We start from the raw sequence: 18,058 nt of genomic DNA, 5'->3' as shown, positions 1-18,058 counted from the left end.
GTTCTATATTTATTGTGATTTTGCTGCCAGAGCAGAATACAGAATAAATCTACATCTAAAACTTCAACTTGTCAACATATAAGCCACCATTCATCATAAACTTCCTATCGGCGTACGTTGTTTTTTTAACATGTTGTATTGATATAATTGACTTGAATATGTTACATTATCCAGCTCCGGCCTCCCTGTGTGGAGTTTGCATGTTCTCCCCGGGCCTGCGTGGGTTTTCTCCGGGTGCTCCGGTTTCCTCCCACATTCCAAAAACATGCGTGGCAGGCTGATTGAACACTCGAAATTGTCCCGCGGTGTGAGTGCGAATGGTTGTTCGTTTCTGTGTGCCCTGCGATTGGCTGGCAACCGATTCAGGGTGTCCCCCGCCTACTGCCCGAAGACAGCTGGGATAGGCTCCAGCACCCCCCGCGACCCTAGTGAGGATCAAGCGGCTTGGAAGATGAATGTTACATTACTGCATGTTCAGTGCAAGTTCCTCATTGATTTCAATGCAGGAAAACACTTTAAAGTGTGACAAGTGTTATGTGAAACTGAACTCCGGTACCGAATGCTTTTGTTTGTTTGTTTTTTTTTAATTAATGTAAAAACGTTTTTGCAAAACTACTACTAGTTCAATTAGTTATACAAGGAGAATGTCAGGGGAAAAGGTTTTTAATGCAACCTTTTACAAGCAGAAGGCTTCAGACACTAAAATGTCAACAAGGAACTAGATGCAATGCGCATACGGGTAGATACTATACAAATGGGGCCATAAACAAGTATATTAACATCAGAATGTGCAAGTACAAACAAGATCAAGTTACTTAAAAGTATATTAAAACATAATATACACTTTTAAAAAAACATACAGTATATTTTACACGTCAAATGTTACAATGAAAACTTGAGATTTCAAAAAAAGCAACTTTCCGGCTCTCTTTCATTTGACTTTATGTACATTTTTAACATGCTTTTTTAGGTGTCCAGACTGCGTAAAATGTTTGGGGCAATGTGGGCAAGAATGTGGTTTCTCTCCTGTATGGATATACTTGTGTCTTTTCAGGTTGTTGTAGTCTAAAAATCCTTTCCCACAATACGGGCACCAGTGTCTTTTCTCCCCGTTGTGCCACCGCAGATGCACATTGAGTTCAACTCTCCGGACAAACTTTTTTTCACATAGATGGCAGTGGAATGGCTTCTCCCCCGTATGGATCCGTATGTGGGTCTCCACATCTCGCTTTGTGAAGAATGCCTTGTTGCAGAGCTGACAGACGAACGGCTTAATTTTGCCATGCACCATCTGGACATGTTTCGTGAGGCCAAAACCGTAGACAAAACCCTTCCCACATTCCTGGCAGATGTGGATCCTCCCATTGCCGTGCACTCTGCCGTGTCGTTTTAGACCCTTGGAATCAGGGAAGCTCTTTCCGCAGAGTGTACAAGAGAAAGGTCTGTGACCGGTGTGGAGACTGACGTGGCTCTCGAGAGCAGCGCTGCTACTAAGAACGCGACCGCATTCCCCGCACTGGTTTTTGAGCAGCTGCTCACCCGGGACCGTTAGAAGCTGCGGTGGGGATACAATAGGTGAGGCTTTCACATGTGTCAGCTGGTGAGAAAGACTTTGGGGAGAGACTGCGGAATGGTCCGGAGATCTTGGGATGCTTGTCCGTCTCTGGAAAAGTGACGACCTCGTTTCTCTTAATAAGGCTGCTTCTCTAGCTCGAGTCCACATGAGTTGAGAAGGACATTTGGTTGCCGTTTCATCGGTGGTGTAATCGTTCACCGCTTGATTAAGTTTCTTCAATTTTGTTTGCTTACTTTTGTCTACAGTCTTGGACTTTGCCGCTTTGGCTAATTTCTTTGCATTTTGAAACTTTACATCATGGTCTGGAACAGTCGCGGTTTGATTTAGTCTAGATTTCTTAGCGGTGCTTCCTTTAGTATCACTTGTAGTTGCACTCTCAGGTGGGAATTTAGTCTTTTGAGTGGCGGTGGTATCTTTGGTTGTACTGGACCTGAGACACAAAGTAGTGGATTTTGATTTGTTTGGGCTATCTTCCAGTTTAATGGCACTCGGCTTTTTGGTGATCGTAGCAGGCGGCGACGTTTGTGTTTGTTTTTCTTGAGTTGAACCTGACCCAAGAGTCTGGTGACAATCTCCTAACTTTTGAGAGGCAGCGTTATTGAGACACGGGTTGGCCGTACAATCGCTCAGCGGGGATAATTTTGTCTCGGTCATGTCAGTTACACCTGTGGTGGATTTTGACCTTGGGTGTAAAGGAGATTCAAATATTTTACTTGCACAATCTTCAGCTACAAAGGGCTTTTCGGAGCTTATTGGAATTTGTTCAATAGCAGTCTCTGGTTCAGTAGCAGTGCCTTTCTCAAATTTAGGTTCAGTCATATTCTGTTTGTTGAATGTTTCCGGAGTTGTTTTTGTTCGTTCAGCTTGAGAGCCCATTTTGAGGTCACACCGGAGATGGGCGACAATGGATTTTGTCGGCGACTTTCTGCTGCCATCAGTACTGGTCCCTTCAGACACATACTGGACATGCGTAGACTCATCTCTTAATACCTACAACAGAAGGAAAAAACAACATTTTATGCAGGTTTTGTGTCAGAGAGAAACATACTCAATTAATTACAGCAGTATCATTAATGATTGACTTTTAAGTAAGGCTGCGACAACAAATCGGTACCATCAATAATTATCAGTATTGGCAACAAATCTGTTGTGTCACGCGATTCTTACATCAGTCACCCAGTGCATCGCACAGTTATTATGTCAGTCGTCCGATACACCTTAGCCGTAAAATGTACCCGGAGAAAAGCAGAGTGGTGGAAGTATACCCGTGTGGATAGTGTGGTGCCAGTGTGTTTATTCAGCGTAACTGGGGCTGAGTGCCATGAAAAGGGGTTTAAACATTTCACTACCGTCGGCTTTGAATGCACATCCTTTGTACTCTCATAGTCGTGGTCCTTCAGTGAGGTGCACGCCGAGTACTCTTCATCACTTTGTTTGTTTTGTAATTCCATGCTTTGCACTTCCAGCATAGGGCAGCGAGGAAGGTCTGGAAATGGAAAAAGCAAAGTCAAATTATGTCATTTCGCTGTTTTGAATAAAATACAATTCAGTGCAAGAAAGATGAAATACAACTAAATACCACTGACGTGATTTGATGCAATGCAAAGAAAAACGAGGTGACATTGGCACTGGGTCATTCCATGCCAAATCACATAGTGGGTTTAACTGAGAAGATTTAGATTTTAATGATGTTGATTGACTAAATCTCAAAGTTTGGATCAATTGGAGCAGGGGTTTGAAAGCTACAGCTTGCTGAATGTTGATATTTTCAGCAAAAAGGTGCATGGCATTGGTTTCTTTTTCAAATACAATTCAGGTGCCAAGGCAAAAGCCCACAAATGATACCCTTGCCACCATTTACTCAATCTGTGTTTGTTTATCTTCAAGGAAGGAAGTCAATCAGAATCAAAAACCACACGAGAAGGAATTTGATTTTCTCGTGTGTTTCTTTCAAGTACTGGAGTTCCTTCATTACAATTCAGGCCTGGGCTGCTTCACCTCACGACCAGAGAAAAAGAAGAGCAGCTAAGATGCGGCCTTCACACTTTATAGAGTCCCTAACATCAAGGATGGCCCCCGAAGGGAGTGTAGGGTTGAGGTCATCCGACTATCCGGCTAGGTCTGTGGACAAAAGTGTATGTTTAACTACGCAGCTATGCCTACATCTAAGATTGTGTCGCTTGTTCAATGTCATGCTTAAGTCACCGTTAACAATGTAGTAAATAGTACGGCTATACAATGTACTAGTTATTGTAGCTGGATAACAGTTAACCTACACATATTGGTTAACAGTCTGCCACTCGAGTTAAATGGCTCAGTCAGTCGCCGTCTTTTGAACCACTTTTACATGAGAAGATTGTTGCATATTTTCGCAACGTAACCTTTTGAGCTATATAATTTGACCCCTTAGATCACGTGAACAACATTTTTCATGAAATGTAAAGTGTACTGGTACGCCACTCAAACTGGGAGGTCCAAGTTGAGAAGACGGAGAAGAAAATATCTACTCCAGCTTCACTAAGTTGCTTCAATGAGACGTCACTCGACAATGGCAATCCCCATGGAGAAACAGACCGTGAATGGCAAAACAAAATTCAAAGCAATATAAAAACATGTATTGATTACTACCGGTTCATAAATATAGTTATGTGACATAATTTCACATAATACAATAGTGATTTGTACTGGTCATGATTCTTCGCCTGGTTTTAGAAAATATTCAATATTTATAAGCTCAATTACGTCCATTCCTGGTTGTATAGATTTATATCTACAATAAACAGCATATCCCTGACACTTTTTCAAAGTGTTTATGCCTTTTCAACTGGCTTTCATTTGTACCCAACAAGGCATGTCGCAATTTCCATTTACCCTTTTGTCTGACATCTTGCCATTAGTTTAATATTGCATTGAGAGGCCCTAAACGTTGGAATAACTCAGATATATGCCCCCTGAGTGGCTGCCTCTCCAGCAGCGCATATCCCTGTTTTGAGTTTCGTTCTTTCTACTTTCTACCCACATTCTTGCTGCTGGAGGCTGTAAATTTCCCCAGTGCGGGACAAATAAATGATATCTTATCTTATCTTATAGCCTTTATCTTGCAGCCTTTAAAGTCACTGAATGTATAGCTAAAACTACAGTGACCCCCCGCCCCCCCCCCCCAACATTGTTTTCAATTTCAATTCAGAAATGTCAATTCTGCTTTTATGTCATTGTTATGTCGGTTTTATTATTTTGTCATTTCATTTGTACTGCTCATCCAGGAATGTTTCATTTGATATGATAAGAATAATACATTTTATTTATAAGCGCCTTTCAAAACACCCAAGGACACTTTACAATAACAAAAACACACCAAACAATACGGGTTGAGCAGCGGCAAGTCATAAAGAAAACCCACTTAGAAATCTAAACCTAAACTCCGTAAGTCACGATTCATAATGCTGTGATAATATACAGGACTCTGAATGGCCGATGCAAACTGTGAAGTTTGTTCTTTGAGAGGCTCTCATTACTACATCCGGGATCCTCATCTAAAACATGCAAAAAACTGTTCTCAATCATAGTGGCAACGTAACATGGCTGCCCCTCTTGCTACCGGAAATACAACGGCATCGTCTAACGTACAACCACACAAACACAAACCAGCCTTGGGGGAATTCTTATAAGGGTTAAGGGTCGCGCAAATGTGTTCGGGTGAACTTTCACATATTTATGACGTAATAAAAGGGCATCATCATAAGGGTTGCCTCCTATGACACGCGGCAAGCAAGTGCAAATCTACTGAGCGCGTGGGATGGATGAATGGAGCACATACATCTAATAAAATACGTATTTGTGCATCGTTTTAATTTAATAAACGCAATCCAAATTATATAATAAGACTCACAAAACTCACCACATTGAACGGCTGTATCGTGCATCTTCAGACGGCCACTTTGGACGGACTCACTGATCGCCAGGGTTTTCGCATCCTGTATTTGTCTGCATGTTGTTTTGAGAGCTTCGTTCTCCGTCTTGACCTCTGACAATTCAGCCTTTAATTCTTCAACCAAAGTTTCAAAAAGTTTGGTCGTTTCTACGACTGTGCTCTTCACTACACTCTCCATAAAGGAGGCGAACTTGTTTTGAAAATCGTCCGTTGACATCGTATTGTTGTTCTTTCCTTTGAGTCACGAATCACAGGTCTACCTTTACACAATTTACAAGGTTAGTCAATACATGGCATGGCGTGACTGCCGTTGTCAATATGTCCTCCCGCAACTGTTTCCGCTAATAGTGTTAGAACTGCAAAATGTGTGACGCACGTTTGCAGCAGTTGTCTATTGTGACAAGAAACGCGCATGCGCGACACTCAAGCTCGTAGGACGAATTGTACTTTGATCCGGATATTCCTAATGTTGACCACTGGTAACTTTTTATATGCCTTCCATAATCTGAGATTATTCAGTTTATATGTGTAATTGTGTCACCGTATTCACAACAACGTAATTTTTTGAAGGAGATTTACGGGGTTTGGTTAAACAGTGACGACATTTTATTAATTTTGTTCTAATTTCATTGCCGTAGTTAAAAACACGGAAGTACGTGCGTTTGTATCCGGAAGACAGAAGAAAAACATTAACGGGTGACAGTGAATTTTTGAAGCTATGTTGGGATTTTTTTTTTGCATGGCCGACCGCAAATATTATAACCGTATGCATCAGCACCGAAGTCATGATTAGTTTGGCATCTGAAATTGTTGTAAAACACATCAAGCAAACGTTTGCTAATTCCACTAACTGCAATCGAGAATATTTTTCCAAGGCGTGAGTTGTTGCACCAGATCCTCTTCACTTTTCAAGTATCTGAGTGATGACAGACCCACTGGGAACGTATGGAGGATCCTCATATGTCTCCAAGCTTGTGATACTCCGCGATTTGGAGAGCGATTCCAGGTTCAGTCTGCAAGAAAAGAAAATAGGAGGCACATTTGTGATCAGTGCTCTCTACCCTTTCCTGATTCTGCCACTCTCGAGGGCCACGGGCAAGCACACAGACGTATGGCGCAGGGGGCACCATACGCCTGTGAGCATTGTGGAAAAACATCCACTCAATCTCGCAACCTTAAAATTCACCAAAAGATTCATTCCGGGCTAGGGCTTCACATCTGCCGCCAATGCGGTCGAGGTTTCCCCTCAATGAAAGACGTGAAAAATCACAGGTGCGGCCTGAGCGTCAACAAACCATTTGATTGCACCTTTGTTGCAAATTAAGCCGTCTTTAGAATTCAAAGTTGCACCACAGAATCCACACACAGGACAAACTTCACCAGTGCAGCGCATGCAATAAGTGCTTCACACGTGCTGACATATTAAAAGTGCACCACCGTACCCACACAGGAGAAATACCATACAATTGCACCGTGTGTGACCTTACTTTTCAACGCCTGGATCATCTGAAATCGCATCAATGCACACATGTAATTGAACTGTGAAGTAAACTAACAGGAAGTAGAGTCTCCTTGTCTTCTTTTCTTTTCTTGAATGAACACCTGCATGTTATCAGGTTTTGAATGATATTTGTGCATATCACAAATGATTTGGAAAAATAAATAAATATACCAATTATATATTCAGTGATTCTATACAAATAGACAACACACCATGACTGCTTACCCTTATTGACTTTAATATGACTTATCTGAAAAAAATATGAATAAACAGAACAGTATCAATGAGAAATGCAACCGGTTGTGCTGCTTTATAAAATGATCCATATGTAAACAGAAGCAAATTAGCCAACATATTTTTGCACAATTGTAGATTAGTATTTAGTATTTGAAACTTATTATGATAGTCTTTTATTAACACCAGGTGAAATGATGTAAACTTATTGTGGCTTTGAAATTAATTTGACGCCCGTGCCTCATTTATTAGTCACACAGTTGTCTCATTGTCTTCTGTAAATACAACATTAGGGTTCATGGTGAAAATAAGTTACATACTTGCCCGTGTGAGGTCAACATATATTATATTACAACAAGATAGCAGTGATCGACACACTTCAGGTGTACCAAAACAGGTTGATGTTACAGTTAATAGATTTTATTAGGTGAATCCATAGAGGTTTGGACAAATTAGATCCTTGATCATTTTTTTTCCAGTAGCAGCACTACCGTGGAAATTTGGGTTGTATTTAACAAAACTCAGTCTCACAAACCCGGAAGTGTGGTAGGGCAGCATTTGGGTTTCTTTACGGGAAACGCGTTTATTCCGGGCCTTACGCGGCCACCGTACTACGTCACTGTCTAGCAACAAGAAGCTTGTCTGATTACCAAAATGTGTTTATGTATTGTAGTTTGATTTCTTGCATTGTGCTTGCTTAGGTGAGGATACCTTAAAATCATGCACAATTAGGATAATATAAACCGCACGAATACTGCAGTTTATTGGTCAATGGGATTCATTATTTAGCATAAGGTTGCTAAGATAAGGCAGGCAAGTGTTCGCTGCTACGTTGACAACAAGCGGTATTCAGTCAGCAAGAAGAATCTAATAGTGGTGACTACGAAGATAAATCGTATGTGTCACATCGATCGTATGTGTCAATATTTTCATTTTGGAACGACTTTTCTACGAAACGTACGCGGAGCTCCCGTCATGTCAGACTTGGATACCCTCGTTGTCACCTTCCAGACGCAGCTACTGGACTTGATGGAGACTGTGGTGAAAACAACGATGTATAAGGTCACGCAGCTGGTAGAGAACTGCTTTTTAGATGAAGTGAAGCGCAAGAGCCAGGAGTTGGAGACACTCAGGATAAGGTTGGAATGCGCTGAAGTGAAATTAAAAAATCGTTGTGTGAAAGAAGGAAAAAAAGATGGCACATTTGTTGAGATTACAAGTGATGCTGATGACAACACTTCAGGAGAAAGACTTGGAGAACTGCATGGTGGTGAGAGCGAGACACAAAACAAGAACTTGGAAGTACTGATTTCAAAAAACATGATTAATGAATGCTTTTATTTTCAGATGTTTTGATGTCTTGTCCTGGGAAAAATGAAAGTGATACGAGATGGACGGACAGCCCGATCTGTGATATAGAATCGGAGGCGGATGAACCCCTTGCCATTCTCACCCCGGAGGAGGGGACACATGTGATTATCTCACAGCAGACATGTAAAATCTAATGACACACAGGTTCACACGCTTCCTTTTTTTCTGGTTCAACTCAGGTATTGTTCAGACAGACGTAAATCAGTCAGCATTTGGCAGCTTGGGGTTTGTAGTTGTGAAGCAAATTCCTTTGCCCATGACTTGCCAGTTGACATTGGACAAGCTTTGAAAAGAGAAAAATGTTTTCTGTCACTGACTGCATTTCAGCGCCAGTTTGAGAAGCTGTATGACCGTACACTTCTCTTAAGTGAAATACAAGGTACGCTATCATCATGGAACGTTTTTTGAAACAGGATCTGATTTGAACAAACCATGCAACAAGATGCCTGCTTCTACCACCACTGTTGAAAACACTATTCATTGAGGAGACTCAACAACTTCGTTGAGCATCATAATATGCCCGGAGCCTTTAAAAAGCCTGGAGTTGGTGTGGATAAAACTTAATCACTCACAGAAGTATGCAGCAAAACATGCTTTTGTGGATGTTTACTTAGAGTGCAGCCCCAAACAGAGACATTCCTTGGCTTTACGTTAATTTTGTCAGTGGTGATAGAAACAGGCCTTCCATTGTGCTCTTTGTTAAGAACATATCCTGTTGATAGAAACTCGCCACGCACAGAGTAAATTTTACTCCACGTCAGAGCAATGTGACGATCAAAAAGCAGTGCAAAAATTCTTGCCAGGCATCAATTTTGCAATACTGCTTCAGCGTCAATAAGAGAGCCATGGTCAAAATGCTTATAAAAACGGCTAAATTCATCTCCTTAAGTCTGTGCAAATTAAACCCAAAACGAAATTTTAAAAAAGGAAGCCGATATTTCCTCATGGGGAACCCTGTATACCAATTGTAGATCAAACCACTTGTTTTTCGAAGGCGCTTTATGGTTATTGAAATGAAGAGAACGGTCAAGTGAAAGAATCATTTTGTGTTTGACCTTTTTTTTCCAGAAAATTGAACATGCTGATGTGATGCCATCTGTTAATGTGAAGGAAGAAGTCAGTAAGTTGTAACTTTCTTCTGCGCATTTGGAGTGTTACCCCAAATGGAGAGCGATGTACAGTTATCCAGCACTTCAAATTTAAAGTCATGGGCCCCTGTGCAAATGCGAGTGACTCACTTAACCAGGGGTGCCCAAAATTTTTGGATCGAAGATCTACTTTTCGATCAACTAACCTCACGGGATCTACCCTTACCGGCGCGCGCACGCACACACACACACACACACACACAAATTTAAGATTTACCTGCTTTGTTTTTTAAATATTTTTTTTGTGAAAATGAGACTGATAAGATGATTAGTGTGCAGTGTATATTAACACAAAAAATATTACTAACATGTACAAAGACACACAAATGGTTGTTTGTTTTTTTTCTTCTCGACACTCCTCGGATCTACTTGGGACCCGTCTTAGATCTACCGGTAGATCAGGATCTACCTAATGGCCACCCCTGCACTAAACACACAGATCAGACGTATCCCATTAGTGACGACTTGCCATCAAAATATACTGATTGGTGACATACAAACAAACATGTTTTCTCAATCAAAACAATACATTAAAAAACACTCACTGTCGAGACATTTCTAGCCCAAATAACAAAAAAAAAAAAAAAAACGCACTTCAGGTAAATTATTTTTTTTTTTGGGGGGGGGTGTAGCTTGATGGTTAACGGCACGTTGTAGTGGTAGAAATAGGGCAACTTACTATAAATAAGGGTATGGCAATTGTGCCAAATTGCTACCGTTGCAATGAGGGCAGTTAAATACCAAGGAGGGGCGACGTGTTGTTCTTTGGTTGCATCAGCTCTTCCTCATTTTAGCACTGACCCCCCAAAAAATGGTGCAACGAAGCAAGTGAAAAAGAGTTTTCCGCTACTGTACTGTATATCTCAACACTTCAGTATGACCGTATTTTCTGGACTATACGCCCTACTTCCCCCCACACCCCCCCCCGCCCCCCCAAATTTTGAACCTTGCAGCTTTTTATGCGATACGATTTATTTGTGGATTTTTACTTACACGCGTCAAGCCGTCCATAGATTTACCTTCCAACTAGACAACAAACATAAACATAAAGCAAAGCACATGATGAAATGGTTAAAAAGCAAATATGGTGTTAGAATGGGCAAGTCAAAGTCCACATCTGAACCCAGTGACAATCTGGAAAGATCTGAAAACTGCTGCTCATAAATGCTCTCCTTCTAATCTGCCTGATTTGGAGCTGTTTTACAAGGAGGAACGAGCAAAAAATTCAGTATCTGGACATGCAAAACTGATAGATACAGGCCCCAAATGACTTGCAGGAGGAATAGCAACAAAAGGCGGACCTACTAAGTATTAACTAAGAGAAGCCGAATAATTTTACACACTCCACTTTTGAATTTTTCATTTCTAAAAAAAGTTGAAAATCAAATTTCACTTAATGATTGTTGATTTTTGTTGAATTTATGTTTTTAAATATTTAAATGTAGCAAATGGTTAAAAAAAAAATCAAAATCAAGCGGCCGAATACTTTCGCCAGCTGTTGTTTTAAGCAATTTTGCCATCTGTGTGTTTGGTTATTTTCATATGTCTGATGTTTGTCACTTGAAATGTACATGTAAATAGAAAGAAATCATATCCAATTTTTGTTTATAAAAATAATGTTTAGTATTCTTGGTACACTTGTAATTGAAACATATTTTCTAATCCACAGATGAGGGAGGTTCTGATTCTGACAGTGCAAGTGTGAGGATACATGCTTATCCAGGTGATAGCCAGGAAACCAGCAAAGGTGATGTGTTTTTTAAGAATGACAAAGCAAAAGAATTCCAAATATCAAATGTATACAACATTCCCGAAGGCCTGGAGAGCTCCGACATGACCACACATCTGTCAGTGGAAATGCACACCGGCTGGACAGGCCTCACGCTTCATCGTCACAGAGTTAGACCTGACTGGAAGTGTCATCCAGCCAAAAGCAATTGTTCTTTACAGCAAGCAAAGGAAGAGCTAGTAGACTCTGCTATAGAAGCTGACAGGAGGCATGTTAATACAAGCAGAGACCAGCTTTCTTCCTCCGAGTCTTCCTCCATGCAAAATCCCAACTCGCCAAGCGTTCCAATTAAGCAGGAGGATTTCGATGGTGGTGGTGCTGACTCTGGGCATTTGAGTAACAAGGCATCAACAAAGGCGGGAATTGCATCCTTCTCGTGTGCGGAAACGAAAAAGCCAATCCAGGAAGAAATAAAGCTGCATTCGACATTCGACTCTACATGTGACAGACTGCAGGCTTCTGTGAAACAGGTCAGCCGAGCCTTGAAAAAGCCTCCTGGCATCCCATCAGGCAGCACTGCAGCATTGTCTCAAATTCACTCTCAGACATTCAACGTAGATTCGCTGAACAAAATTCCCTCCACATCTAAAGCTGCGCCCCCGACCGCGCTCTCAGTCCAGCGAGATCACCTTGCAAACAAATTACCTGCCACGTTATGGGTTAACAATAGAGCATGGCCTCCATCTGCAAACTCCCATCACGGATATCTTACATCCCATCCAGACTCTCATCCCGTTTTCAGGCACTCTCTGCGCTGTGGCCAGTGTGGGAAATGTTTCCCCCACCCTAGCAACCTTAAGGCCCACCTGCAGACCCACACAGGTGAGAGGCCTTTCTGCTGCTCTTTGTGCGGTCGCAGCTTCACCAAGCTGAGCAATCTGAAAGCCCATCGGACAGTCCACACCGGAGAACGGCCATACTGCTGCTTGGCGTGCGGCAAGCGGTTCACACAGAAATGTAACCTGAAACGCCATCAGAGGATACATGTCGATGTATGATGGACAGGCTACGGTCTCCAAGCAACAGATTTTGTATGCAGAGTATACTTCATTTGTGTTGGAAAGACAGGACATGTGAGGTTTCCTGAACAATGTCATGAACAAATATGCATTCTGTGAATATACGAATTCTGCCATTTTCATAGTCTGTACTGTACAGTGCTAAATTTATCATTTATCTTATCCTCTTGTCATAAAGAGTCCATCCCGCATCATGATGTTTAAATGTGTGGACTCTTAATTTCAGAAGTGGCGTGTCGGCCGGCCTTCAATTTTGCCGACTTAATCCAACTCTTAACTCATTCACTCCCAAAGACGTTTTTAAACGTCTTTTCAGACTTGGTCTAGACTTGGCTGGTACTGAATGAGTTTGACACTATCATGGCACCATTACAGAGACCACTCAATACTGTACAATTTATTAATAAATGAGGCCCAATATGCCAAAAGGAATCACTGAAATTATCGCTGCAAATTGCGCTCCTGGGCTTCCTTTATTTTGTTCATTTTGCTTTATTCTTCCAGCTCAATAAAAATTGACACTCGGCAAATAAGTAAATATTAGCATTAGGCTAGCTTCGATTCCACATCAACATCACAAGTTTGGCATTATTTTTCATTTGGAATAAGGCATTAAGACTGCGAGTGTTTTCTTTTTTTACTGCAATTTTCTGGACAGAATTCATTCATTCATCTTCCGAGCCGCTTGATCCTCACTAGGGTCGCGGGGGGTGCTGGAGCCTATCCCAGCTGTCTTCGGTCAGTAGGCGGGGGACAGCCTGAATCGGTTGCCAGCCAATCGCAGGGCACACAGAAACGAACAACCATTCGCACTCACACTCACACCTCGGGAGAATTTAGAGTGTTCAATCAGCCTGCCACGCATGTTTTTGGAATGTGGGAGGAAACCGGAGCACCCGGAGAAAACCCACGCAGGCCCGGGGAGAACATGCAAACTCCACACAGGGAGGCCGGAGCTGGAATCGAACCCGGTACCTCTGCACTGTGAAGCCGACGTGCTAACCACTGGACTACCGGGCCGCCTCTGGACAGAATTATAAGTGCCAATTTTTTTCTTTTTACCTCATTCCTGGGTTCCGATCACTTTTCAGCCTAATAATCTACGCATTTGAAAGATAGATAAGATAAGAAATCCTTTATTCGTCCCACACTGGGGAAATTTACAGCCTCCAGCAGCAAGAATGTATGTAGAATAGCGTTCCTCTTAATCCACAATAAGCAGTTCTGTAACGTGTGTGTGTGTGTGTATGTACGTGTAGATATGCGCATATGTTATATTCTTGATTATAATGCACCCCTCTGTTACTTGGCTCGTACTGGTTTAAACCAGATATGTCTATGGTAAAGTTGCAGCCACAAATTGCATGCGGATGCAGGTGGTAACATTTCAATCTTGTTTTTAAAGGACAGAAATAGCTAGCAGAAGCTCTGACATGTTGTGTGTGTGTGTGTGTGTAAGAGGGAGAGAGAGCGCGAGCGAGACATAGAGAGTATAGGAAGATAAATGTGTTTTCAAACAGTTCCTTTGTTGTAGATACTATCACCTCCAAAGAGAGATTTATGTTAGTTCCAAGGAGAAATCCATTACCCGAACGGAGTGAGTGGGAAATACCTACACAACATACCCTTTATTTTCCCCACATTTTCTCTCCTTTTTTTTTAAATTTATTTATTTTAGGTGCTTCAAATACAGGCCTGTTTTGTATGGGGTATTATGGTCACTGATAAGAAAACTAAAATCAAAAAAAGACAACTGAGAAATGTGTGTGTGTTTTATCATCTCATGAACATAGCCAGAGTTTATTTCCTGTCGCTTGGATTACACTAATACTCTGCTCTCTGATCTACACGAATGCTGGGCCATGTGCACCTCTCCGATCAGGGTAAATGGACATTTACTGTTGCAGAGAGCGCGCATAATACATAGACCACCTGGGATATCTTGGGTCGACTGAGGAGAAGCCACATAGAGCTTGGAAATATGTCATGACACATCAGGGCCAGCAGTCCGAGACACAGAGTGACCACACATGACTCATTTTCTCCTTGTGAACGTGAATGTGTCCACTCTGTGCAGACAAGCGGGCGGGGAAGATGACCTCATTATGAACTTCACTTTATTTTTTATTTTTTTCCGCATGAAAGGCAAGTACCACAGCTTCTCCAGTAATGAGCTTGTCACTGAGCCAGAATGGACATATCGGACACCAGAGCAAGGCCATGTCTCTACATTAGTGGAATTCCTCTTTATTTTCTAGACTGGTTTCCTGCAACTAATGTGTGTGTGGTCAATGGAGGTTCGATGGTCAAATGCCTTTTACCTCATGTCCATCACATTTGAACAGGAAAAAGTCATTCAGCTTTAAATGTTGAAATCAAGGATAATTATTGGATTGAAGAGATGATCAATGTGAAGCATGCGTGCGCACACACACACACACACTTATGTACTGTATTTTTATCAGGTTAATAAAATTTTAATTTACATCTGGCCGCTGACCAATGACCGACAAATTGTACATATTTAGAGGGGGAGAGGGAGGGAAAGTGCATGAGAGAGAATATGTACTGTATGTATATATACCGTACTGTGCCTAAAGCATGAACCAGGCCATGGTGGATAAAAGGCTGGAGAACACTGAACGAGAGCATTTAAAAACGATCAAAAATATCTGTGAAAAATATGTATTTTTTGTGTATACTTGGAACACGTATTAGATGTTCACGTATTATATGATGAATTGTGAGTTAATTACAGAAATCCTGCAATTATTCATTCATTCATTCATCCTCCAAGCCGCTTGATCCTCACGAGGGTCGCGGGGGGTGCTGCTGCCTATCCCAGCTGTCTTCGGGCAGCAGCCGGGGGACACCCTGAATCGGTTGCCAGCCAATCGCAGGGCACACAGAAACGAACAACCATTCGCACTCACACTCACACTCACACCTAGGGACAATTTAGAGTGTTCAATCAGCCTGCCACGCATGGTTTTTTGGAATGTGGGAGGAAACCGGAGCACCCGGAGAAAACCCACGCAGGCCCGGGGAGAACATGCAAACTCCACACAGGGAGGCCGGAGCTGGAATCGAACCCGGTACCTCTGCACTGTGAAGCCGACGTGCTAACCACTGGACTACCGGGCCGCCCTCCTGCAATTATCTATGATTTAAAATTCATTTTATTCAAAGTCCTCTCTCACTCAGCCCCATCTGCTGTTCAATCTCTCTGTCATTTTAGCAAACCTGTCTCCCTGTCTGACTGGGGCTATTGCACAGGCAGTCCTCAAAGAAAAAAAACTGAATGGCACTAGCAGTTCAGTCAGCTGAAAAATTGCCGCCAAATCCCAAACAGCCATTTGAAAATGTCGACAGTGCTCGATGAGTGAAATGCAAGGCATACAGCAGCACTTATGGTTTTGTTTACTCAGACTTTTAAGGGATCAAGGACAGGGACCATTTCGATCATTGAAATAATTATTTTTTTTTTAAATGTCATTTAACAGTTTGGACAGGAGAAAGGAGAGAATAGTGAAAAAAGAAATGGCAAGATGAGTTTCATGTTACAGACAGACAAGAGCCAAGCAACTTTAAGTTGGTTTGTACTGACTATGACTTTTCATGTGTGGGCTGGAGGCAGTGATGTGCACTGACTGGTGAGGCACTTTTCTGGAGTCATCTATAGAAATATTAACTCAAAATAGAAGAATAGCCATTTTTAAATGTTGACCTTCATTCAAACATATCTTCGAAATGAGGTCAAGATAGATTTTTTTTTAACCCAGCTGGCACGTGGCATCGAATTGACATTATTCGATGTCGATAATTGGATTTTGATGTCATCTTGTAGTTGAGTTGACACCAAATGCCCACTGGGAATATTTGTTTTTGAACCTTTTCATTATGTTTCTGTCAATACCTGTTCAACAATGTGGTGAGGAAAACAAAAGAATAAAGAATTCACTGCACAGTTTATATGCTTTCAAAACCCCTCAAATGTTGCAGGAGAGATGTTTTTGCTAAATTATGTTTTTCTTTTGGCCATTTCCACGCAATGTGTTCTGCCATTCTGAATAGCCTTTCTTAAATTTAAATACAGCACTGATCATAAATTTAACCTCCTCTTCTTTTCACGCATAACTATCTTCATTAAATCCATCATTGATTTCTTTTCAGAAGGCTCTTTATGAACTCATCCCGTGCTTCGTGCCCCCATTATCGTTTTTATAAACCGAATTGACTGGGGAAAAAAAAGAAAATTACGGTCAGTAGGGGTCAGTGTTGTCCCATAAAACTAATTGAGCACCCAATCCAACTTCAATTGTCATTGAGCTGCTGCTTTCACTTCTGATAAGTGGTGTGCAAATCAGACACACAAGATTTGACATATGAGGTATTCTTGATTCTTGATTATTTTTTAGCCCTTTGTCTGTTTCATTTCATTAGTTTTTCCGACCACGTAAATGCACACCAAATATCCAAATGAAAACACACTTGAGGCAAAGACAAACTAAAAGAAGACCGTGACTAGAAAAAAATCGTCACTTTGGTTTGTGCTTTCCGCATTTCTGTCACCTCGTGGAATGAACATTTTCGTTGATGGAAGTGTTTTATTGTGCGCATGTTGGGGGGCTGAAGGACCAATAAATCATGTGAATGTAAATGTATGTATGTGTTATCAGAACGGACCGGCCAGGATAACTGAGACAGCTTTCGCAGCGTAATGTTCAATTTCTGTCTATTAAAGGTGCCCCCCCCCTTCTCTCTCGCTATATGGAATGGGATGCCATTGAAGTCATGAAAGAGGGAGGTGGGGTGGAGGGGGGTAAATCCGAGGCTAAATATCCTCTGCCCGGCTAAACCTGCTGCCACTTTCTCTACCAACTATTGACAGCCTCCTAGCCAGCAGACAGGAGCACGTCTTGCAATGCACTGACAGAGTGTGATACAGAGATGAAGGGGACTGAGGTTAGGGATCGAAAAATAGGCAACGGATTAGCTGAGCTCACATTTATTCCATTACCCGGAAATATAAACCGGAAATACCCGCATGATGGTTTTTGGCAAGATAGCCCAAATGCTTCTTGTTACACATAAATAAAACAGAAAAAAAACATGTCCAGAAAATTGACTGAGGAAGCATTTTATTAATTGTGTCTTGCTAGAAGCTCTGTGAATCGCTGTGAATCCACAGCACTGGAATTAAACGTATCCGGGGGTATCTTTCGAGGAGCTTATTGCAGCATAATAATTAATCACCCCTGAGTAAACACTGCGAGGAATTGCTAAATAAATAATTGGGGAGAAATGTATAAATAATTTCCCTTCTTAATCTACGCCAGTGCACTTCCAGGTCTCCAAAGTGATGCACATCCCAATGGAAAGACAGAAGGTTGGCTGACTTGCCTGTTGGGGGCGCTCTTGGCATTCCGAAAAAAAGCAGCTTGTTGGCTTGCAAACGGGAAAGGGCACGTTTGAGGGAGCGTTAAAAA

At 41.7% G+C, this 18,058-nt stretch overlaps 2 protein-coding genes across 3 annotated transcripts; one reads left to right on the top strand and one right to left on the bottom strand.

The window, feature by feature from the left end:
- Window positions 1–651: 651 nt before the first annotated feature.
- LOC127612571 (zinc finger protein 43) lies at window positions 652–5,921 on the bottom strand. The gene is made up of 3 exons (XM_052083280.1): window positions 5,475–5,921; window positions 2,926–3,062; window positions 652–2,566 (listed from the first exon to the last, which is right to left on the bottom strand). Exons 1-3 carry the CDS (start codon window positions 5,722–5,724, stop codon window positions 932–934), a joined length of 2,022 nt encoding a protein of 673 aa, XP_051939240.1. The 5' UTR covers window positions 5,725–5,921; the 3' UTR covers window positions 652–931.
- Window positions 5,922–6,131: 210 nt separating this feature from the next.
- On the top strand, window positions 6,132–12,766 carry si:ch73-109d9.3 (zinc finger protein 436). Of its 2 annotated transcripts, XM_052083303.1 has the most exons (5): window positions 6,132–8,512; window positions 8,590–8,714; window positions 9,682–9,733; window positions 11,431–11,508; window positions 11,578–12,766. In XM_052083303.1, the coding sequence occupies exons 1-5, from the start codon at window positions 8,140–8,142 to the stop codon at window positions 12,546–12,548; spliced, it is 1,599 nt and encodes a 532-aa protein (XP_051939263.1). In that variant the 5' UTR covers window positions 6,132–8,139; the 3' UTR covers window positions 12,549–12,766. The 2 variants fall into 2 exon arrangements, with proteins under 2 accessions (XP_051939263.1, XP_051939262.1); XM_052083302.1 differs by having other exon boundaries at window positions 11,431–12,766.
- The last annotated feature ends 5,292 nt before the right edge of the window (window positions 12,767–18,058 follow it).

The sequence above is a fragment of the Hippocampus zosterae genome, chromosome 13, assembly GCF_025434085.1.
Source record: "Hippocampus zosterae strain Florida chromosome 13, ASM2543408v3, whole genome shotgun sequence".
In the NCBI taxonomy this organism is placed as follows: domain Eukaryota; kingdom Metazoa; phylum Chordata; class Actinopteri; order Syngnathiformes; family Syngnathidae; genus Hippocampus; species Hippocampus zosterae.
This window is presented reverse-complemented; position numbering and strand designations above follow the sequence as displayed.